Source organism: Typopeltis vanoorti, chromosome 13, assembly GCF_054136105.1.
Source record: "Typopeltis vanoorti isolate ZY-2024b chromosome 13, IOZ_Tvanoo_1.0, whole genome shotgun sequence".
NCBI classification, from domain to species: Eukaryota; Metazoa; Arthropoda; class Arachnida; order Uropygi; family Thelyphonidae; genus Typopeltis; species Typopeltis vanoorti.
In genome coordinates, this window is record NC_143561.1 from 22,315,638 (window position 1) to 22,341,835 (window position 26,198).

The 26,198-nt window shown below is 34.3% G+C and overlaps 1 protein-coding gene and 1 non-coding gene across 3 annotated transcripts in view; one reads left to right on the forward strand and one right to left on the reverse strand.

Moving 5' to 3' along the window:
- Positions 1–26,198, forward strand: part of LOC150099985 (uncharacterized) — a 308,484-nt gene that overhangs the window by 66,871 nt on the left and 215,415 nt on the right. For both annotated transcript variants that reach the window (XM_090402298.1, XM_090402299.1), the window contains exons 6-7: positions 17,081–17,409; positions 24,700–24,933. In XM_090402298.1, coding sequence (XP_090258424.1) covers positions 17,081–17,409; positions 24,700–24,933 — 563 coding nt within the window. The remainder of the gene's footprint in view (positions 1–17,080; positions 17,410–24,699; positions 24,934–26,198) is intronic.
- On the reverse strand, positions 5,326–5,397 carry TRNAE-UUC (transfer RNA glutamic acid (anticodon UUC)). The gene has a single exon. It is a non-coding gene; the product is annotated as a tRNA-Glu (tRNA).

Here is a 26,198-nt window from a genome sequence, read left to right on the forward strand (position 1 = left end):
ATTCTTTCCACCTAAATTATTCTCATGATTTCTTTCTAAAACTCTTTTCAATAAACCTTCTCCTCACGTGGTGTTCCAAAACGTGCTCGCTCACTTACATACGTCTCCATGACAACCAAACAAAATATAATAAAATTGAGGTATTGCATAATGCTAAACTTCTACAAATAGGAATAAATAAAGAATATTTACATTTCAATTAATGCGCAGTTAAATTATCAAATACAAGTTCTTATAATATTAACATAATAATAATTAAAATAGCTTAATAATATTTAATACAGTCTTTTCATTATTAATACATATATCTTTGATTAAATAATTAAATATTAGACAAAATTAAGGTAGTTTATATGAATATTAAATTATAAAATAAGTTGTTTACATTAAATAATATTTACACAAGTCTTTCTTGGTATATGGTATATTATGTTAAATGTGAATGAAAAAAAAAATATATACATACAAAACAATTTCATTCACAGTTTAACAAAGGCTCACCCTTTCTCTGAAAAATTTTTCCTTTAAGAAAAATTTTTCACACTAAGCTCTTTTATGGAGGAATTAGTCTACATATTTCTTTTTCGATTTCTTAAGTAGTGCCTAGTTTGAATAAAACTTGGTTCCTTATTATGACTTGGTGCATTTATTCTCATTCTCTTTCTCATTAAATTTCTTGTTACCTTCATTATTAAATTCAGCGTGTCTTCTATGTCTGTAGTATGGGACTGTCTCTTCTGAATTCAATTCATGTTCTGCATTAATACTACTGTGTTTTGGTTGTTTTGTAATATTTGTGTTCCTTCTGTAATTACTTTTTCTATAGTAATTCCTTTCTTTTCCCCATATTGCTTCTAGAGAATCTCCTAGGCAGACTAATTTGTTAGGTCTCTTCTTGAACAATTTCAATTGGTCTGAGTGGACAATTAGAGTTCTTTTCAACCCTGTAGATTCTCTAATTCGAAAGTTGACAGGAGATGTCTTTTCAACAATTTCATAAGGTCTTATTGCACATTTTCCAAACTTTCCTGTTTTCTTGTTACTATGCTTTTGTCGTAAAAGTACTAGGTTTCCAGGTTTTAATTCCTTGTAGTTTCTTAGTTTATTTGCATAGGCTCTAGCCTTTTGTGAGCTGTTTTGACTGGCTTCTGCTACTAGGTCATATGCAACTTTGTTTTCAGAGATTATATTGTTAAGGTACTCATCAATGTCTGGGAATCCTGAGTTTGCATGCAAGTCCTTGAAATCACTGGGAAACAGTGGTTCAAAACCATATAAAACTACAGCAGGGGCTTCTTTTATAGCAGCATGCAGGGCTGTTCTACAGGCAAAAAGGGTGTGTGAAAGGAAATTATCCCAATTATATAAGTGATTATCTGCAAGTTTGGATAGGGTTTGTTTCAGGGAACGATTCATCCTCTCACACATTCCATTTCCTTGGGGGTGATAGGGAGTAGTGAAAAGCTTTTTTATCTTCAATAATTTGCATAATTGAAGCATAACTTCAGCTGTAAAGTTTGAACCTTGATCAGTGAGGAGTGTTTGGGGGGGTTCCATATCTTGAAATGATCATCTTAAACAACTTGTCAGCCACTGTTTGTGCAGTTTGATTCTTCATAGCTGTGGCTTCTGGAAACCTAGAGAACATATCTATTACAACAAGTATATACTTGTTTCCTTTAGAGGTAGTAGGGAGTGGACCTATAATGTCCATGGCTATAGCTTGAAAAGGGCAACTAGGAATGGGGAAAGGTTGAAGAGGAGCCTTTCCTCCGTAATTTGATTTTCTTTGACATAGATGACATGAAAACACATAACTTTCAATGTCTCGTCTCATTCCCTTCCACACATATCTGTTTCTTATTCTCCCCCATGTCCGAAAGAACCCTTGGTGTCCTGCTAGATCAGCATCATGAAAGGTATATAACTCCCAAGGGATCATGACAGCAGGAACTACTATTTTGTTCTTCCAATTTCTGGTGATATCATGTTTTGCCATCAGGAGGCCATCATCATCCAAAAATAAAGAATGCAAAAAGGAGTGTTCCTCCAAGATTCTCTCCCCATTTTTGATTCGTCGATATATTCCTCCCCAAGTTGGATCTAATTTTTGTGCATCTATAATGGAGAATTTGCTCCAATTCTGAAGGTGTGGGGGTTTTCTTGTGTTTTCTTCTCCCTCATTTGCCTTGACTATCAAGTTCATTATCTTTTCTTTTGCACTAGTACTTTCATCTACTTTATCATCTAAGGCCCTGGATGAGTAGTCAGCAACTACATTAAGTTTTCCAGGAATATAACATATCTGTATTTGGAACTCTTATAATTCTAAGGCCCATCGAATAATCCTTTGGTTTTTATCCTTCATTGTGGATAAAAAGGTTAGGGGTTTATGGTCCGATCTTAAAAAAATTTCTTGTTCCAGTAACATGCATCTGAATTTCCTTAAGGCATGCACAATAGCTAGTGCTTCTTTTTCAATAACTGAGTAATTTTTTTCTGATGCAGATAGTTTTCTACTTAGGAATGCAATGGGTCTAATTTCTTCTTTCTTCTTTTGTTCTATTACAGCTGCAATGGTGTCATTCGAGGCATCTGCTGCAAGATAGAAGGGTTCTCCAAGAGTGGAATGAGTGCGGACAGGAGATCTAGTTAATGCTAAATTTAAGGATTTATGGGCAGATTCTTGTTCCTTTCCCCAAATGAACTTTTCCCCCTTTTTAGTTAATTTAATTATGGGCTCCATTATTTGAGAACAATTTGGAATAAATTTTCTATAGAAGTTTACCATTCCTAAGTACCTTCGTACTTGTCTCACAGAGGTGGGTATTTTCGCTCTTAGAATGGGAGAGATGTTTTCTTGAGTGGGGATTATTCCAGCCTCACTGACAACATGTCCTAGGTATTCAACTTTCTTCATGAAGAATTTACATTTTGAGCACTTCAGCAATAGATGTGACAAATTTAGTCTATTTAATACGTTATCTAAAATTTCTTCATGTGATGTTAAGTCTGGGGTGTAAATTAATAGGTCATCTTGGAAACATATGACTGCCTTTCCTAACATGTCTGAGAGTACAGTGTTCATCAGACACTGAAAACTCATAGCTGAATTTCTGGCCCCTTGAGGAAGCTGACAGAGTTGGTATTTTTGCCATCGAGTGGTAAAGGCAAAAAACTGTCTGTCCTCCTTTTTAAGAGGTATCTGGAAATAGCCAGAATTCAGGTCCAATTTTGAAAAGTATTTTGCTCCCTCTAGACTAGTCAGGAGCTCTTCTATGTTACATAGAGGAAAATCAATGGGCTTAGTGACCTTATTAATCTCACGCAGATCTAATATAAATCTGAGACTTCCATCAGTTTTTTCTACCAACAAAAAAGGGCTATTCCATCTGGAATTAGACTTTTCTATGATCCCAGCTCTTTCATAATCATTCAGAAGGATCTGAAGTCTATCTAGGTATTTAAGGGGGTTTTGTACTGCTTAGTGTAGATAGGCGTTTCTGAAGTGATTTCAATGGAATGCTCTACTTTGTTTGTACAGGTATGAGCTAATATCTTCAGTGAATGTTTGGGGATATTTTTGGAAAATTGACAGAATGAATTTCCTTATTTCTACTCTATCGGTTTTTGATTCTGCTAAATTAATAGCTTCATGCAACAATTTTCTTTTTTTATCACTTAATCCGTCTTCAAGGTTTAAGGTTTCAATCTCCATCTTGTTACATAGTTCCCTTTTATTGTCTTCATTGTACATTGATTGATAACTCACGCCACACAAGGAAATGGTTTCGGAGGCAAAGTCGCACATGAATTTATTTTTCTCTAGGAAATCAAGTCCTAGTATGATCTGGTCATTTGTGTCAGCAACTTCTGGAAGGATGATGAGTTAATGTGAGAACTCTACTGGAAAACAAGGTATGGAAATTTCAGCATTTATTTTTCTTGTGGCAATCAGTTCAGTTTTAGCAATTCCCGTGATTTTTACTGGTTTCTGAATTAGGGTGATGTTATCAGAAAAATCATCAACAAGCTTATTCACCATGGAGTTAGAAATAACTGATATATGGGCTCCAGTATCTAAAAGAATATTGCATGGAATCCTTCCAATCAAGAGTTAAAGGTAACTTACCATTCTCTTTGGCCATTGTCACACTTTGCATTCTATGGGAATTGTAGTCTAATGAACCTGGTTTGTTACTCAAGGTGGTAGAGTTATCTACATTGACTTCCTCATTTTTAATCTCTTTCCTTTTTTTACAGTTTGGAAAGTATTCAAGAATTGGTAAAGGTGTAAGTTGATCATTACAGTCCTGCATAAGTGATTGTCTCATGGAGTATATTTGTTGCATTTCCTCCAATATTTTCTCTCTTTCTTTGGCCAGACTATAACATGCTTCTAAACTGACAGCCTTTTTTTTTGTAAATGACCTCTCTTAAATTTTTATGCAATCCCAGTCAAAATTGTTGAAACACAATCCAATCTAAGTGAGTTTTTTCTGTAGGAGACACCTTCATAGATTTAGCAATGTTCACCAATCTTAAAATAATTAGTCACATCTTCTTTGTCATCTTGCATGCATTCGTGGAGCTCTATAAGGGTTCGAAGGTAGCACTTAGTATGCGAAAATCTAGAGATTAGTTCGTCCTTAAATTTCTTGTATTCTAATGTTTCCTTAAGAATAGGGGATGAATTAAAATATGTTCTAGCCTTGACTATTAATTTACTTCTGAGTAAAATTAACAGTTGAAAATCCGCCCAATTTGCTATTTCTAAGTTTTTCAACATAAGTAAAAAAGGACAGTACATTATCTGATTCTTCACCTGAAAACTGAGGAAAAACTTGTTATGGGTTTACTGTACGAAAAAACTGACTATCTTCCATTTTAGAACTAGATGAAACAGCCATATTAATCTATTAACAATAACTTAAAAAAAAAACAGAATCCTAAAATAACTTCTCTGTTTGCCTGATTCTAGATTACAACCAATTCACTTCATTTACTTACAAAGTTCTTGGGATCACTTTTTTGATACTCTTACAAAATTTAATACTTAATATTACGATCTTTGTTAGTGAATTCAAATCCTGTCAACTGCGCCATTTTGTTGGATCCTACTTCTTCTCATCTATACTTTGGATCCGACATGATTACTATTACGATGTTCTTAACTAATTGATAGGTTGCAAGTTGATTTCTAATTCAAATATAAAGAAAATTTATATTTAAAGACTGTGCCACTTTATATCTGAATTAGTTCAAGAATTGAAGATAAACCAACTCTCAACTATTTCTCCTTAATATGTTATTAATATATATTGGTTCCCATGCCGGGAATCGAACCCAGGCCTCCTGGGTGAAAGCCAGGTATCCAAGCCACTAGACCACATGGGAAATCTGTTATCTCTAGTACAGTCTTCTCACAATTCCTTTTAACTATTTAATAAAGTTCCTTAATGATCATTCACATCAATATCTCATAGTTCTTTAAGTTTCAAATACAATAAAAATTGCAGTAATACCTCTTCACAAACAAACACTTTTAAATTTACGCTTTAGCTAACTTCCGCAATAGTTACTGTAAGTATAAGGAAATTCTAGGATGAAACTCACACACTTCTCTGCAAAGGAATATTAATGGTTGGAATAATCTTACCGATACTCTTCTTTCTTCATAAACTTACACACAAACATTTTTTTATAACTGTAAACACTTTGAGCAGTATGCAGCACTCATTAAATAAATTCTTCTAAGCAATAACTGAATTAATCACCGGTCACAATACACATAAACAAATGTTGTTGCATAAAGTACTACTGATCACTCATGAAATAAGGCAACACACGATAACTCTTCACTTGAGGTTTTATATTCACAGTTGTTCATTCCTCCTGCATTCAAATAATTCTTTAGGCACTATAATTCTAAACACAGCTAACAGTAAACTTCAACTTTACAGCCTCTACTACTCTAGTAACTCCATGCTTTATTTCAAGATTCTGTGTGTCCTTGACAGGTCGCCCCTGAAATTAAATATCAACTCAAGTATTGCTAGTCTATTTAGTAGTCACTCAGCTGTCTTCCGTAGCTATAATTGTTATTCTACAACTTATTAGCTAACCGCCTCTCGACTAGTAGACTTTATTTAGCTGCTTGAGTGACTTGCCGACTCGCTATTATCGCACTGTGATTCCCAAATGCCGAATGCTCCGATTCCAACCTAATGCCAGTCCTCTCCTTTCTCTCTCTCTTAATCTATCTAATCTCTCTCTATTTTCAGCGTTCTTCCCTTTTTATATCCATTCTTCCCGCCTAAATTATTCTCGTGATTTCTTTCTAAAACTCTTTTCAATAAACCTTCTCCTCACGTGGTGTTCCAAAACGTGCTCGCTCACTTACATACGTCTCCATGACAACCAAACAAAATATAATAAAATTGAGGTATTGCATAATGCTAAACTTCTACAAATAGGAATAAATAAAGAATATTTACATTTCAATTAATGCGCAGTTAAATTATCAAATACAAGTTCTTATAATATCAGCTATCAAATCAGCTAACGCCTTTTTATTCCCGTATATACGGGAGTAGGCGAGGCCATTTAGCCCTATCTAACTTTTGGAGACTGAGTGGGCAGTTCAATCTCCACTGGTACCCAATCAGAGACAGATGGCCCAAGGCTATCACTAATTAAGCGGTACGCAGTGAAGAGAGACGGCTCAAATGTGCCGCCATCTCGTGGTCTCTAACCCTAACACAATATATTTAATGTCTGAAATAATGTGGGTTCTACGGTCGATTTTCTTGAGTTTACAGGACGAAAAACCCGAGTTTCCGGGAGGAAAAACCTGCTTGCCCGTGCCAGAGATCGACTAACTCGGGAACCGGTCGAAAAAAGGCTTAGAAAAATTTCCTCTATTCGCCGACTAGACTCGAAACCAAGACTTCCTTCGTGCGGCCTAGCGCGGTGGTGTGCAAACGCCACATCCACTGAGCTACACAGGCTCTCATAATATTAATATTTCTTATAATATTAATAATAATAATTAATATAGCTTAATAATATTTAATACAGTCTTTTCATTATTAATACACATATCTTTGATTAAATAATTAAATATTAGACAAAATTAAGGTAGTTATATGAATATTAAATTATAAAATAAGTTGTTTACGTTAAATAATATTTACACAAGTCTTGCTGGGTATATGGTATATTATGTTAAATGTGAATGAAAAAAAAAAAAAAAATATATATATATATATATATACAAAACAATTTCTTTCGCAGTTTAACAGCGCAAAGCCACTAGACTAACCACGCAGACAAGATATTTAGTGAAGATGGTAAATTAAATATGGAAATAGACAACAGGATCAACAAAGCCGGTATGGTTGGAAGTCAAGTGAATAAATTTATATTGAATATGAGAGAAATAAGCCAAAACACTAAATTAGCTGTATACAAGACAGTATTCAAACCAATTTTAACTTATGGATCTGAGAGCTGGATTAGAAGTAAAACACTTGACCAAAGACTAGAGACCGCAGATATGAGAGTGCTGAGAAAGATTAGGGGCATGAACAGATGGCATCAATGGCAATATCATATTAGAAACAAGGATATTAGGAAAGAACTTGACATTGTCAGCATCCAGGAATGCATTAAGAGATAATCTCAGGTGGTATGGTCACTTAAACAGAATGGGCGAGGAAAGATTTAGCAAAACAAGTGTTCTCTGCAAGGTTGGCAGGAAAAAGACCCAGAGGAAGACCTAGACATGGGTGGTTTGATACAGTAAAAAGTGCCTTAGAAGACAGAAATATAAGACCTGATAATATTGGAGTGTTGACATTTAACAGACTGATTTGGAGGAAAATTTTAGATAGGAAGTTAGTAATGATGTAAATTTTTCATGTAGTACTATCATATCCTGTACACCCCTTGAGGGTATATATCAGGAATTTGATGATGATGATTTGGGTTAGAAATAAAGCACTTGATCAAAGAATCAAGACCACAGAAATGAGAGTTCTGTGAAAAATAATGGACCTGAAGAGATGGCATCAATGGCAAAATCATATTAAAAATGAAGACATTAAGAAGGAACTGGGAATTATTTGTATTGAAGAATCTGTGAGCAGGGCTAATCCAAGGTGGTACAGTCATTTAAACAGAATCAGAGAAGAAAGATTAATAAGATAGGTGTTTTGAATTAAAGATGCAAAGAAATTATATTCTTGGTTTCATCCTTTATCCAAGTATAAGCAAACAAAGTTTGCACACAAATTCACTTCACGACTGAGCTACTTGTATATAGAGGCTGATGACTTCACATCGATTGCCTTAGTATTCCATAATACAATGCACATATCCTTACAGACATGTATAATGCTATGCATTATGGGAAAAGCCACTACCCAGACTGGGAAAGTAGCCTTTATTGAGGTCTCATCAGTAGGAGCCAGATACAGAAGTGATACCAAAGTTAAAGTAATGTAGTAGTCATATTTCCATATACAAGTAGCTAAAACATGTCACATCTTATTACTAAAATTCTCTGGATTAGAGATAGGTGTTAAAAGTTTTTATCACTTGGTTATCTATAAATTGAAGATGCCAAGAAATTCTTAGTTTCATTCTTTATCCAAGTGTTGGTAAACAAAGTTTGCGTGTGAAGTCACTTCATGACTGGGCTATTTGTAGTGCCCCTTCCCATAATGCATAGCATTATACATCTCTAAGGATGTGGTTTGCATTGTGGGATACAATTGATGTGAGGTCATTAGCCTCTATATACAAGTAGTCCAGTCATGAAGTGGCTTTACATGTAAAGTTTGTTTGCTACACTTGGATAAAGGATGAAACAAAGAATTTCTTGTCATCTTTAATTTATAGTATAACCAAGTGATAAAAACTTTCATAGCAGGTGTGTGATGCAGAGATGGTAGAACAAAGACCCAGAGACCAGTCTAGGTTGATTGATTTAGTCTGAAGCATCTTATAAGAACAGAATGTTCCATATGACAGATTAATAATGATGTGAACTTAATTATGTGGTGCTGTCATATTATGGACATCCTTTGAGAATACATATCAGGAAATTGATGACGGTGTTTGCTATAATATGCATCGTCTTCATCGATTTCCTAATACTGAAGATACATATCAGAAAAGTAATATTGATGTTTGCTATAATATGCATCATCTTCACTGTCTATTTCCTGATATGTACCCTCAACGAGTCTCTAAATCTCAGTCTCAAATCTTAAAAAGATACTCTTAAGATCAACCAGGTCTATCAAAAAATTTCAAAAAAAAACATAGGAAGTGGACATGGGAAGGTCCAAATGAAAAAAACTAGTGAAATCGACTTTATCCTCAGCAATAAGAAAAACATCTTTCAAAATTGTTCAGTTATAAACACGTTCTACATTGGAATTGACCATCGTATCGTACGTAGTAAGATTCAAATATACTGCCAGAAAGAAAGAACAAAAATGTTTTGAAGATCAAAGCAGAACATGATGTACACAAACTCAACATTAAAAATGATATGTTCCAACATGAACTAAACAATAGATTTAAACATCTTATTATTGATGACAATGCTGATCCATCAAAAATTAATGACATTATTATCCAAAACCTTTTACAATGCTCAATTGAAATAGCTGGTACCACAGAACAGAAACAAAACAACTTATGAAGAAACGAAGAGAAATGAAAACAACCAAATAACCTACCAGAAGAAAACGACCAAATAAATACCAGAATAAAATTTAATACATTGAATTTTGCAAATAAATCAGAAACGTATCATTGAAGAAATAAGGAAATTTAATTTTAAATTCATATAACAAACAATTGAAAACAACTATAGTTTCAAAAAAGCCAACCAACAATAAACAGATGGTTGCAGTCAAACTACAAGATGGGAACCATAACCAGAGATAAATATGCTATAGCAAAAAAATTGAAGAAGTTTACTCAGTATTATATCAGGATGATGAATTAAATGAAGAAGAAGAAGACAACTACAAAATAGCTGAAGTACCAGAGATTTTACCAGAAGAAGTTACATGGAGCATCTGAAGTTTGCAAAATGGAAAAGCTACAGTGAGAATGGAGTTATAGCTGAACTTATAAAAGCAGGTGGAGAAAGGATCTACAAAATCTTAGCAAAACTCTTTACCTTGTTTCTGAAGAAAAATGATGTACCAAGAACATGGAAGAAGGCTACCCTAATTCTGATATACATAAAAAAAAAAGGTGAAGTAGAAGACTTGACAAACTACCAACCCATCAGTTTACTATCGGTGATTTTCAAAGTGTTTACAAAAGTTTTGGCTCATAGGCTTTGTATGACTCTAGACCTAGCACAACCAAAAGAACAGGCAGGCTTTCGAAGTGGCTTTAGTACAATGGCCATATTAAAGTTGTTCAACAGATTATGGAATGCTGTAATGAATATCAGTTACCATTATGTCTTGGTTTTATTGATTATGAGAAAGCCTTTGATTCAGTAAAAACTTGTGCAATGCTTAAGGCATTATAAAACCAACAGGTGGAGGAGCCATATGTCAGGACCATCAAATCAGCATACACTAATGCCACTGCAGCAATTCACTTCAATGGAAACATCTCTACTTTCGAAATACAGAAAGGTATAAAACAGGCACAGTATTTCCAAAATTATTCACAGCATACCTAGAAGAAATATTCACACTTCTTAATTGGGAAGAGAAAGGTCTGAAGAGAAATGGAGAAGCTATTTTAGCCATTTACGCTTTGCAGATGACATAGTTATCTTTACTTCAACTGCGCTGAATTACAGACTCTTATCCACGAGCACCAAATTGCTAGCAAAATAGCTGGCCTAAAGAAAGACCCAAGTTATGTTCAATAGCTATGCCCAACCAGAAATAATAAAAATCAGTAATGATGAAATTAAACAAGTAGATCATTACATATACTTAGGACACAGATATCAATGGATGAAATTAAAAGATGCACGATGCTTGGGTGAAAAGCATTTGGAAAATTACATTCAATATTCAAAAGCCAACTACCATTATGCCTGAAAAGAAAAGTTTTTAACCAATCTATTCCTATGTTGTCATATGGCTGTGAACCATGGACACTAAAGGCAAAGGAAATTGAAAAATTAAGAACAACACAATTTAGTATAGAAAGAAGTATGCTTGGTATCATAAAGGAATACATGGATAAGAAATCAAACCAAAGTCTGGCATCATATGAAGAGTGAAACATCTTAAGTGGCAGTGGGCTGGACATACTGCTCGAAGATAACATCAGCGATGAACAAAAGAAGTACTGGATTGGATTTTATGAGAGGAAAAATGAACCGTAATGCTGACCTAAATCTCGGTGGATTCATGATATCATCAGATTTGCAGGAGTGACATGGGAAAGGCATGAACTACATGCCTTTCCCATTTGTTTTGGAGCAGTGTTGGAAAGGCCTTTATCCAGCAACGGATTGAAAATTACTGATGATGATGACCCTCAACAAGTATGCAACTACTATTATAGTGCTACATGATTAAGTTTATCAGCATATCCCCTCAGGCAAAGGCAATTTATGAAAAATATAAAATCATATTTCTTTCAAACCCAAAGAATTATGCTTTAACATTTGTATTGTAATAAATCATGTGAAACAATTTTTAGTTATTAAATATATTTTAGTTATCTGAAGGCAATACAGTAGAAACAAAAATTATGAAATTTAGCTGAGAATTCTGACTCTGTGGTTCTAGCTATAAAAAACCTTTAATGCAAACAGTTCGAACCACATAGTTGGAATGTGATCATGCTATTAACCATATGTAGTCCTAACAGATGTCAGTCGATGCATGCCACGAGAGACATTTTGTTTAAATGTCCTTTAGATTTTATAGTTATTGAAATATTAATTATAGAATACACCTGCACTCAACTGCAACAGTAAGTGACAAAAATATAAAATAACAAAAAAAAAAGCAATTAAAATTTTAAAAGTGCTAAGCACACCCTGAAGACTTTTCACATACCCCTATGAAATTAATTGCTTCCTGTATACAATTAACTTAGCTGGGAAGATATTTCAAATGCAAACTTTAGTTTGCTCGTGCTTTGGTAAATTAAGAATGAAAATAAGAATATAATTTCTTGTTAAGTGTTAAAAATAATGTTTGATTTCTGACTTTTCATTAACTGATTGAAACAGTTCCAAAGAGGTAGTGTACAGCATTTTTTCACTTGGCATTGCAGTTCCATGACATATTCACAAATTGGAGTTATCCATCTGTGTAACATATTTATGTGTACCTGCTATGTCTTGTATGTCTCCATTAATACTTGCAGGTTCTTATTTATGTTGAACAGCAAAGAAAGATAACAGTAGAAACATTCTCTTCTGAGAAATATGATCTCACTAAGAAAAGAAAAAAAACTAGAAAACAATTCCCAATCACTTTCTACTTCAAACAATTTTCCATTTAACTTCTAATAACTATTTCTTTTGCAACACTTTTTGTATTTTATATATGTGTTCTACCTTTAATTACCCTTTCATAATATAACCCAGGATTGTATGTGTGTGTGTGTGATATCATCAATCCACCGAGATTAAGGTCAGCATTATGGTAATTTTTCTTCTCATAGAATCCAGTTCATAGAATCCAATCCAGTACTTCTTTTGTACATCTCTGATACTTTTGTATTTTTTACAAAAAACAGAAGAACGTGTACATCACACGCATGGAGCGTGTATGAAGTCAACTGGTATTATGTAGGAATGTTCTGTAATTGGCAGTGAGATTTAACTCTGGCGTGATTAAAGATCTTATGGGGATCTTCCAAATATCAGCCAGAATTAATCCTTGGTTTCTATTGAGGTTGTGTTCAGAACGGATTACTGTTATGGCTTTGGCTTCTTTTATGATTCGGGAGCGGAAATCTTCCTCTAAATAGGGCATGGAGCTTTTGTCCCCTTTTTTGATAGGTAAAATAGCAAGATGGAGCTCCATTGACTTTTAAAACGGAGATATGAAAAGGAGTTAAAAGCATAAAAATAAATAATAAGATATTATTAAAGATGGGGATAAATTTGGTAAGGTGATGTTATTGGTATATATGCTATAAAACTTGTAAAATTTAAAATGAAATATTAAACAATTAAAAACTAGAATGTAAAAACTATATAAAGGATAAAAAAAAATGTAAAGATCTTGGAAGTAAAGCATATAATATACAAATATATGATGAAGATGAAATAGATTTACAGGATGAAGTAAGGCCGCTTCATATGAGTTGCAGTCAAAATCCCGATTTAAGAATATTCCATAACATAAAAGCTAGGCTTATCTCATTATATCAAAGATTACAAAAGGAGCAATATAAAGAAGTTCAGAGACAATATAAAATTTTCCAGTCACTCCTGTCCTGTTAAGGTTAGTTAATAAAATCTATATTTTTGCCTTTTATGCATTATGTTCTATGTGTCTTTCAAGGAAGACGAAGAAAATCTTGGCTGGCAGAGAGTGGACTGGCATGAGCTCTGAGGGACTGTTTAGAGTGGCTGAGGATCACTCAAAATTTGCCAAGGTGGTCGCTGACCTCCGATAGGAGATGGCACTCAAAGAAAATGTCTTTCTGCACCCAAGTAATTTGGCTTTCTTTAACCAAATTTTACTTCAATTGGGCTGTATAAAAAAGACCATGGATCTCGATAATCTGTTTAACAGAAAGGGAAAAATTGCTGCCATCTCTCTATGAAACTAGTTAAACTCATTCACTTTCAGTTTGAAAAATCCTCAAAGAGTCCTTACATTAGAAATGAAATTGCACTTGGGGAAGGGGCGAGTGTCTTTTTATTCTGAAGTTAAATTCTTGTAGCTCTGCTAATTGGAAGTGAGGAATATGTTTAATATTTTGGCAGAGGGTCCCAAAGTGTAATATATGTATTTCTTTGGATAGTGGATTGAGAAGAAAAGTTGAAGAGCTATGATATTAATGAAAATGCAGCAAATTGCCTTTTAGTTGTATCAGTACGGTATCAGTGATCGAATGATCTTAGTTTATTAAATGCTTTATATATCAGAAACTGATACGTGACTAAATGAAATGTCACATTCATACTGCATGTTTTGAGATCAAAGACGTTAAAGTTTCAAAAATTTCAATCTTTGAAATTTTTGAAACTGTTATATTCAACAGAATGAGTCCTCTTCTCACCTCCCACAAAAACTGATGAGCAGTTTCGGTGTTGTATAAAGTCTTATAATTTTCCTGTTTATAGCAATGGTTTGAATAATTGATTTTAAATGTTTCTCTTAATTATATTTGTGCTAATTAAATAATTAAAAAAGAATTATAATTACTAAAATGGAAAAAGAATGTGCATTTCACAGACGCAAGAGTTCCATTTGTAAAAGTTTACTAATCTTTAGGTCAAAGTTTACAAAAAGTAAGTATAATTATAGGTATTATTTCAGGGAAATTCCCATGTTACTCCTCTTAAAAATTATTATTTTTGCAGCTATTTTTGCATGTTTTCGTTTAGGAGTGTCCCTTATTTTAAATATATTGGCTTTATACTCAAGAATTCATAGGGTATTTTAAGGGTAAATATGTGCAGACTAACAGAGGCGGAAGGTTTGCACATACCTTGTTTGGATGTTAGGATGTCTTCGTTCTCCATACTTCTCCTGTAAGGCTCTTAAAGGGGGGGGGGGTGTTTGAGGCAAGATGGGAAGATTAATTAGAAAACCCTGTTTTTTTTAAAAAATAATATATATATACATATATATATATGTATATATTATATTTAAGGGCACTGCTTTGGGGAAAAGGAAGGGTTTTGATGACGATCGGAACATTTCGTTATCTCGAAATGTTCAGATCGTCATCAGAACAATTCGAGATGTCTTATCCCGAAAATGTTCCGATGATGATAGCACAATCGAAACAGCTTGCACCCTGTTAACGCTCTCCCCCACCCCAAAGTAGCGCCCTTAAATATAATAATATATATATATATCATCATCATCAAATTCCTGCCATGTACCTTCAAGGGGTGTACAAGATATGATAGTACTACATGAAAAAAATTACATCATTACTCTAACTTCCTATCTACAATTTTCCACCAAATCAGTCTGTTACTTGTCAAGACTACGACATTATCAGATCTTATATTTCTATCGTCTAAGGCACTTTGTACCGTATCAATCCACCTATATCTTGGTCTTCCTCTGGGTCGTTTTTGCTGCCAACCTGGCAGAGAACACTTGTTTTGCTAATCTTTCTTTGCCCATTCTGTTTAAGTGACCATACCACATGAGATTAGCTCTGCTAATGTATTCCTGGATGCTGACAATGTCAAGTTCTTTCCTAATATCCTCGTTTTTAATATGATATTGCCATTAATGCCATCTGTTCATGCCTATAATCTTTCTCAGGACTCTCATATCTGCAGTCTCAAGTCTTTGGTCAAGTGTTTTACTTCTGACCCAGCTCTCGGATCCATAAGTTAAAACTGGTTTGTATACAGCTAATTTAGTGTTCTGACTAATTTCTCTCATATTCCATATGAATTTATTCAATTGACTTCCCACCATACCAGCTTTGCTGATTCTGTTGTCTATTTCCATCTTCACTAAAAATCGTGCGTAAGTAGCTGAAATGATTTACTTGTTCCACAGGTTCTCCATTCACAACACAGTTGACATTTTCAATGATTCTGCCTATTTTCATTGTCTCTGTCTTTTTATTGTTGACCTTCATACCATATCTATTACAACAGTTATTCAATTTAGTCAGAGAATCTTGCAAACTTGTAGCGGATTTATTTAGAAGTATAACATCATCTGCATAAAGCAAAGAGTTGACATTAACATCTCCAATTTCGATATCATGTTTAATACCACTTTCCTTCATAATGTGATCCATATAGATAATGAATAACTGAGGGGAAAATGTACATCCTTGTCTCACACTAGATTTAATATTAAACCATCTTTCTGTACTTTCTTCAATTCTAACTGCTGACTTACAACTCAAATAAAGACTAAGTATTGCTTGATATAATTCCCCATTGACACCATATAACTAGTGTATTGAATAGCTTCTCTCTCTCTCTTGGCACCTTGTCATATGCCTTTTTGAAATCGACAAAACTTAAATACAAATATGTTATTTTTCCATGCTTTCTCGACTATTTGTCGTAAAGTGAAGATCAGATCCTGACAGCCTGTATTTGGCCTGAATCCAGCTTGTTCTTCCACAATACTTCTCAACCGTTTCTCAAGTATACTTGCATATATCTTACCAGGAACACTCAGTAGGGAAATACCTCTGTAATTCTCACATTCAGTTTTATTTCCCTTTTTATATATGGGTACTATGAGAGCTCTACTCCAAATCATCGGGAATTTGTCCCCCTTGTTTAACTGGGCAACGTCCCAGCCGACATGAAATTTTGTCATGTTGTACCATCACTTTATTTTAAAAAAAAACCAGGTTTTCTAATTAATCTTTCCAACTTGCCTCAAACAAGCACCCCCCCCCCCCCATCAACAACCTGAACAGCTAAACAGCAGAAGTATGGAGAGCGAAGACATCCAAACAAGGTATATGCATAACTTCTGCATATATTTACCCTTAAAATACATTTATAATACTCTATGAATTCTTCAGTAAAAAGCCAATGTATTTAAAATAAAGGACACTCCTAAATGAAAACAGGCAAAAATAGCTGTAAAAATAATAAGAGTAAGTATAATTGATCTCCCACCCCTCCAAAGAAAAAAAAGAAAAGTTGCTTTCTGAATTTCTTGAGAAATTTCTTAGGAAGATCAGAAATGTGCTGCTTAATGCAAGTTCCAAAATCTTACTTTTGTTTCAAATATGTAAGTGAATTTTATTCTGATGCTTCATAACATTTGTTCTTACACATATATGTAATCTCTGCTGTACATTGATTTTACAGAATATTCATGTCACATTAATAGAAAATGTCTGATGTATATATAATTTAAATCTAATTTCTGTTCACTTGTGCAACTAGATTCTCCGTTGAAGCTTACACCCAAAAAATTACCACAAACCAAGCAGGTAACCATTAGGATTGCACGCCTGAGCTCTAAATTGGTGAAGAAAAGCCTTCTTCACCACCATAAAGATAAGAAAAAAACACAAGTTAAACAGGTCAAGAAAAAATCCAGTAGGATAAAGGTTAAAGAAAAAACTTCTGTTGTTCAAATAAAAAAAAATACTAGTGACAAAATACATGTGGTGCAAACAAAAAAGAATACTGTTAAACCTAAATCAAAGTCTATTCAAGATAAATCAGCGAAGCCAACCAAATTTAAAGGTTTAACTGGATATTACGTGAAGGTAAGATTAAAATATACTGTATTTATTAATTAGGAATAATTTAAGCATAGCCTTTGTAAATTAAAAGCCCAGATATTTTTACATTAAATTGATTTGCTCATTGGTAGAACTTGTTAAATGATATTGCAAAAATCATAATTATTATAGTTTTGTATTCCTTCTTATTTCATTAAAAGCATGTTTGTCAGTGTTGATATTTATCATTATAAGTACTGGATTATTAAATTAAACTATTTAATATTTAAAACATTAAATGCATTATTCCTTAAAGGATGGTTTTAGAAGTTAATAAAATATTGCGAACGTGGTTTTTTTTTATGTATATAATTGGACCTATAGCTATGCCACATTGTAAAAAATAGGCAAGTTAATGCATCATTTAAAAACTGAGTATGAAGTGTTTTTCACATTGCCAAAGCTTGGTTGTATTTTGAATCCTGATGTTTGAAATTCTACCATTATACAAGCACTCTTATTATAAATGGAGGGGGGGGGAGTAATAGTATGTAATACAGAAAATGGAAAATAGTAATAAACCAACATACAACTTCACTAACTTCCATTAATTCCTACCTGAACTTGAAACAAATAAATTATAATTTTATTTTATTGTTTTATTTACCAAACTGTTGAAATCAGTCAACTGTGAGTATGCAGTCTCCTTGGGGATCATGTTTTTCCATTTGGAATAGTTGTTATTTAGATGAGTAAAAATAAAAAAGATTAGAATAAAATTCATTTTCGAAATTATAGATTCTACAACTGTGTTTTAACTAACTTTTAATTATCCCGACGTTTCAATCTTCATATCAAGATCATCATCTGGAGCATACACAAATATACAAGACAAGCTGAGTTACATTACAAACCGTAAGCTAGAGAAACAATGATTTGATCACATGTTATTCTACTGGCATGATAAACATTTTTTTTCTTATACATAGTTTTCTTTCAGTAACAATGATATAATAAAAATAGGACTACAATTGTTATTCTTGATTTAGGATCCTGGATTTACTACAGTCTTGTTTATAGTTGTTCTTAGAAAGGAAAGTTCCGTGGGTTGAATATATACCTTCCATATGTATGGGATTTTTAGACCTTCATTATTATACAGATTGGCCATTATCTCCCCCTATTGCTAACTTTTACATGGAACATTTTGAGCAACTTGCTTTAGGTTCCTCCCCTTTAAAACCCAAAGTCTTGCTTAGATACGTTGATGATGTTTTTGCAATCTGGTCCCATGGTTGCCAGACACTAGACATGTTCCTTAGCCACCTAAACAAACAACACAAACACATACAGTTCAAAATTGAGACTGAAAAACAGAATACACTTGTCACACATCTTCCTTCTGGCAATCTTTCCTTCACCGAAAACAGACACATACTGGCCAATATATACACATAAACTTCTACCACTACTCAACACAAAAATTAGGTGTCATCAATACTCTAAAATAACAGGGGTCTGAAAATCTGCTCCAGTGAACAGGTATTGAAAGACGAATTTAAAGTGATCAGCAATACATTCTAAAAAAAATGGGTACAGCGAAAACACTATTAATAAATTCTCTACAAGAATTCAATAAAAAACAAAGACAAACCAGACTGCAACAAAACTAAACCATTTCTTACATTAAAGGGACATCGGACAAAATAAACACAGTATTACAAAAATACAACCTCAAAGCCACCTTTAAACCCCCTGCAAAATTAAAAAGCTTACTCAACTCACCCAAAGATCCGCTGGCCCACCCTGGAGTATACTGTATTCATTGCACCTGTAACATACCATATATAGGTGAAACAGGATGCAAAATTCCTATCAGACAAAAATAGCATAAACAACGCATTAAATATAATAATTATGGTGAAGCTGGCCTTTATGATCATGCCGTGAACCTTACATAGAATTCACTGGAAAAGCACTAGTTGTCTACATCGCACCAAAACATGGTATGAAAGCAAATTTAAGAAGCCTGTGAGATTATTATCAACCACCCCAATCTGAACAACAATGAAGGTCTAAAAATCCCATACATATGGAAAGCATATATTCGACCCAAGGAATATTCCTCTCTAAGAACAACTATAAACAGGACGGTAGTAAATCCGGGATCCTAAATCAAGAATAACAATTGTAATAATAAAAACAGGACATCATTGTTACTGAAAGAAAAATATTTATAAGAAAAAATGTTTATTCATGTTATCTTAAATTAAATCTAGCTTGATGTAATTTATAAGTAATTTTATTCATAATCATCAAATTCCTGCCATGTACCTCTCAAGGGGTGTACAGAATATGATAGCACTACATGAAAAAAATTACATCATTACTAACTTCCTATCTACAATTACCCTCCAAATCAGTCTGTTACTAGCCAAGACTCCAACATTATCAGATCTTAAATTTCTATCGTCTAAGGCACTTTGTACCGTATCAATCCACCTATATCTTAGTCTTCCTCTGGGTCGTTTTCCTGCCAATCTTGCAGAGAACACTTGTTTTGCCAATCTTTCCTTGCCCATTCTGTTTAAATGACCATACCACCTGAGATTAGCTCTCGTAACGCATTCCTGGATGCTGACAATGTCAAGTTCTTTCCTAATATCCTCATTTTTAATACAATATTGCCATTGATGCCATCTGTTCATGCCTCTAATCTTTATCAGGATGCTCATATCTGCAGTCTCAAGTCTTTGGTCAAGTGTTTTACTTCTGACCCAGCTCTCAGATTCATAAGTTAAAACTGGTTTGAACACTGTCTTGTATACAGCTAATTTAGTGTTCCGACTAATTTTTCTCTTATTCCATATGAATTTAATCAATTGACTTCCTACCATATCAGCTTTACTGATTCTGTTATCTATTTCCATATTTAATTTACTATCTTCACTAAAAATCGTATCTAAGTAGGTGAAATGTTTTACTTGTTCCACAGGTTGTCCGTTCACAATGCAGTTGCTGCCTATTTTCATTGTCTTTGTCTTTTTATTGCTGACCTTCATACCATATCTATTACAACAGTTATTCAATTTAGTGAAGGAATCTTGCAGACACGCAAACGTGGATTTATTGATAAGTATAACTTCGTCTGCATAAAGCAAAGAGCTGACATTAACATCTCCGATTTTGATATCATGTTTAATACCACTTTCCTTCATAATGTGATCCATATAGATAATGAATAACAGAGAGGATAATGTACATCCTTGTCTCACACCAGATTTAATATTAAACCATCTTCCTGTACTTCCTTCATTTCTAACTGCTGACTTACAACTCAAATAAAGACTAAGTATTGCTTGATATAATGCCCCATTGACACCATATAACTGTAGCGTATTGAATAGCTTCTCTCTTGGCACCTTATCATATGCCTTTTCCAAATCTACAAAACTCAAATAGAGATCTTTGTTATATTCCCATGGTTTCTCCACTATTTGTCGTAAAGTGAAGATCTGATCTTGACAGCTTCTATTTGGCCTGAATCCAGCTTGTTCTTCACCAAGCTTTTCTTCTCAATTGTTTCTCAAGTATACTTGCATATATCTTACCAGGAACACTCAGTAGTGAAATACCTCTATAATTCTCACATTCAGTTTTATTTCCCTTTTTATATATGGGTACTATGAGAGCTCTACTCCAATCATCGGGAATTCGTCCCTCTGTACAGGCCTTCTGAACTATGCAGTGCAGCCACTGCAAGACTTTTATAACACCATACTTCAGCATTTCTGGTCGAATATCATCTACTCCTTCTGCCTTTCCACATTTCAAGCCTTTGATGGCTTTTTCTACTTCAAGTATGGATATGTATTCCTGACTGTATGCCTGTTGAGTGTTTTTTTACCACTGTGCTATCACTGTTTGTTCCATTTAGCAATTTCTCAAAGTAATTACTCCATACTTCAAGGATATCTTTTCCTCCCATTTTCATGTCACCTTTATCATCTCTAACTAATTTTACGATATGCTTTCCTCCATTTCTAAGCTTCTTCAACAACCTCCAAAATATTTTGCCACCTTTTTCATATTTATTTTCTATATTCTTGCCAAAGTCCTCCCATGACTTTTGTTTAGCTAGTTTTACACAGTGTTTCGCTTTCTTACATTTGTCTCTGTATTCTCTAAGAACACAAGCTGACGTATTTCTTCAAGGTTTTCTTTAAGGCTTGCCACTGAATCTCTAAAGTTTGGTTTCTGTTCTCAAACTCTTTCATTTTTTTTTTCAATAATCTTTGTGTATTTTAGTTGACAGTTCACACCTGAGAGCTGCTCATCTTTTATTCGCTTTAAAACTATCTTACATGTTATTCTTTTCAATATGAAATTCAATTTTATCATGCTCAAGACTAAATAGTGATCACTTCCAATTTCAAATCCTCTGTACACTGGTCTCCTGCATTAGGGAGAAATCATCAGTATCAACAATAACATAGTCAATGAGACTTTTTCTTATTTCTTTCCTCTTCTCTCCAAGTGAATTTGTGCACATTCTTATGTTGGAACATGGATATTAGGAAAGAACTTGACATTGTCAGCATTCAGGAATGCATTAGTAGAGCGATTTTTTGATGGTATGGTCACTTAAATAGAATGGGAGAGGAAAGATTAGCAAAACAAGTGTTCTCTGCCAAGTTGGTCAGAAAACGAACCAGTGGAAGACCAAGATATAGGTGGATTGATATACGATACAATGTTGAGGGGGATAACTGAATCTCTAAAGTTTGGTTTCTGTTCTCAAACTCTTTCATTTTTTTTCAGTAATCTTTGTGTATTTTGTTGACAGTGTATGTCAACCAAACCTTAGATGATAGAAATATAAGATCTGATAATGATAATATTGGAGTCTTGACAAGTAACAGACTGATTTGTAGGAAAATTGTAGATAGGAAGTTAGTAATGATGTAAATTTTTCATGTAGTACTATCATATCCTGTACACCTCTTGAGGGTACATGGCTTTGAATTTGATGATGTTGAACTTAATTGTTATCCCCCTCAACATTCTCCCCTTCTCTATCTATACACCATTGCATACGAATTTTCCATTGTTGGAAGCAGTGCTGCAAGTCATCAGGTGTTATCTGCTTCAGTAGCGCTACCATTTTCTGCTTTACCTCATCCACTGACTGAAAATGGGTGCCCTTCAATGTGGATTTCAGGTTTGGAAAAAGATAAGTCACATGGAGCTAAGTCCAGCGAGTAAGGTTCATGGTCCAACACTTGGATCTTCTTGGACAGCCAGATACTGCTTTACAGACAGTTCGAAACTGAAAGTAATGCTGATCATTTTTTTTTTTTTAACATATATTAATGGCGTCGTAATGGTTGAATGGGTACCTTTGGTCAGACAGTTAACCAACATGATTACTTTGAGGTTTTGCGAGAATGAGTGAGGAAGAAGAGACCCAATCTCAAAGAACAATGCTTGGATTCTGCATTAGGACCCTTCAGCCCACAGTGCACTGTCTGTAAAGCACTATCTGGCTGATAAAAAGATCCCAGTGTTGGACCATCCATTTTCCTAGCTACATGCGACTTTTACCTTTTTCCAAAGTTGAAATCTGAATTGAAGGGCACCCATTTTCAGTCAGTGGATAAGGTAAAGGAGAAAAACGGCAGTGCTACTGAAGCAGACATGCAGCACTGCTTACAACAATGGAAAATTCGTATGAAACGCCATATAGATAGAGGAGGGGAGTATGTCGAAGGGGATAACAATTAAGTTATACAATTGTAATATTAAACCACATTTTTGCAACCAGTCTCGTTATTTAATAGCCATACCTCGTATTATTCTACATGTTCCCCATGAAGTGTTATGCACTTGTTACAACACTGTTGTAAGTCATTATTTGCAATCCTCTGAGGGAAAAAAGTCTTTCCTTGTTGCACAAACCAGTCCTCGGCTGCAGATATGACTTCATCTGTGTTAAATTTTGTTCCGTTCAAGTGTTTCTTCAAATTTAGGAATAGGAAATAGTAAGATGGGGACAGGTCTGGTGAATAGGTTGGGTGAAGCAGACATTGAAAGCCCAAGTTGTGTATTGTCTGTTGGGTTTCATGAGCAGTGTGAGCAGGTGCATTGTCCTGCAAAAGCAACATGCCTCTGCTCAGTTCCCATGGCGTTTTTCCTTTAGTACCCCCTTCAATTCTTTCAGAGCTGTTGAATAAACAGCTGCTGTAACAGTTTCACCTTTTTTTGAGGTAAAATTTGTAATCCTACTTGGTTAGGATTACACCATCCATATCCCAAAAGCATTGGCAAGAACCTTCACTGCTGACTTTTGGGTTTAGAACTTCTTTGACCATGGAGAACCTTTGTGTCTCACTCCATTGACTGTTGCTTGGTCTCTGGGTCATAGTGATGATGTCACGTTTCATCAACAGTCACAATACAAGCCAAAATAATTGCACCTGATTTCTCAAAATAAACCAAAATTCCTTGAGATAACAGCACACGTTCTCTCTTTTGGTTGGCATTCATTCCCTGGATATCCCCAGTCTTTGCAATGTTTTTTGCTGGTATTCATCTATCATCAAGGATCATGGCATGCACTGCATCGATGTTTTCAGGTGTGATTGTTGTGAAAGGTCTTCCTGACCTGGAGGCATCTGTTCTCTAATAAGATGCCCAGTTTTAAACTTGCCCACCCATCTGGCAGCTGTTGGGTATGTTGGGATCCAGTCCTCTAAAGTCTCGTACAAAGTCTGGTGAATCTCATTTGCAGACTTTTCTTGCAGCACGGAAAACTTGATGACAGCCTGCACCTCTCTGTCTTCGAATTTCTTCAAAAACCTATGATATGTCTTCTTATATATCCTAAAAGAAAAAGAACAAATTATTACAATTTGATGAAACATGGTGAGTTAAAGGGTTTTAAGATATGTTCTTTCTTGTGGTTATATCAGTTGTTTTAATATCATGTTTGTTCTAGGTGTTTATCAGAACTTTTCAGCACCTCCCTCCTCATATAAACAAGTTTTTTGTGGTCAGAATTACTTGAAGCCAGTCATAAATTAGATACCAGTCTTCCCCCCCCCCCCCCCATGTAGTTTAGATATGTAATCGGTTTTTCATCCTCCTGTTTTTTAAGAAAAAAACTGCCATATGTTAATAGGAATATATTACTGATGGTTGAAGAACTATTAATTTAAAATTTTAAATAATAGCAGGAATTCTATGAAAGTTATAAATATATTTTTTGATTTTGCTTTTAAAGTGAGGTTTAATGTTTTAAATTCTAAATATAGAAGAAAATTTTTATCTTTATAGAAAAGATTAGTGCAGCAACAGATGAAACAAAAGCAGCTTCAGCAAATGAAACGGAAACAGTTTCATCAAATTAAACACAAGAGGCGTCTAAAACAGCAGCAAACTTTATACAATCGAAAAGTTCAACAGCAATTGAAAAAGAAAGCTTCCCAACCAAAGATGAAACGCGTCAGTTGTGGCATATGTTCAGGCTGTCAACAAGATGAGGATTGTGGGGAGTGTGAAGTTTGCCTGGTAATTATGATAGTGTAAAACAGAATTCTTATTATTATATCACGCAGACTCGTAAACCTATTTGACTTCTTTACTGATCCCCAAATTTAAAAATGATTCTTTAGTTTAAGATACTTTATTAGTGCCTTAATTATTGCTTGAATTTGTTGATACGAGGGCTTTTCATTCCCATTATTGATTCTGATAAATTTGTCAGTAGTGATTGAATTGTCTGACTAGCAATCATTAGTCAGTAATGCTGAGGTTTAATTATTTATATGTAAGCAAAAACAGCAGTATCAACTGTGAACACATACATAATACAGTACAGTCAAAATATATAACCAACCGTATTACTTCATAGTTGTCCATTCTTCCTTACAGGTGGCACTCATAGTAAAAGCCAGTATACATTTATACTGGAGATGTGTGACATTAGTTGCTGATCAACATGGGCGAGGGATGTAATATAATCAACTTTGATTATATTACATCCCTCCAGTCAACCAGTATCCTACATATTGTAGGATACTGGTTGACAGGTATACAGGAAACTAGTAATATTGTAGGCTGTTTGCAGAGTGCTACAGTTAAGTTGTTCCAATAGTAGAATGATAATTTGCAAAACGTTTGCTCTGCCATTCATGGGCACCCATCACTGGACCAGCAAATCATGGAAATCCAGAATTTAACCATGGTATAACAATGGCTTAGACTACTATCCTGTGCTCTGCTCAGTGTGTTTCTGTAGTAGCTTAATTATGCTTAATTATCAATGACTCTTGACAGTTTGCATCTGAAAGAGACATCGTTGGTTCCATCGAAGACTGATACAATGCAAATCATCTGAAAAATTGCCTTTTCAGATACATCTCCTTTCCAGCTGTGTTGCTTAGATGGTGATTGTGAAAACCCGTGGATGGGAATAATCTCACTGTCATGATTTAACAGAAACAGGAGGATGCATTAACATTATGATTCAGGGGATGTATGTCTCTGGGAATCTCATGGGGTGTCCTGATGCTATAAAATACCTCATCATCATCATCATCAAATTCCTGACATGTACCCTCAAGGAGTGTACAGGATATGATAGTACTACATGAAAAATTTACATCATTACTAACTTCCTATCTACAATTACCCTCCAAATCAGTCTGTTACTTGTCAAGACTCCAACATTATCAGATCTTATATTTCTATCTTCTAAGGCACTTTGTATCATATCAATCCACCTATATCTGGATCTTCCTCTGGGTCGTTTTCCTGTCAACCTGGCAGAGAAC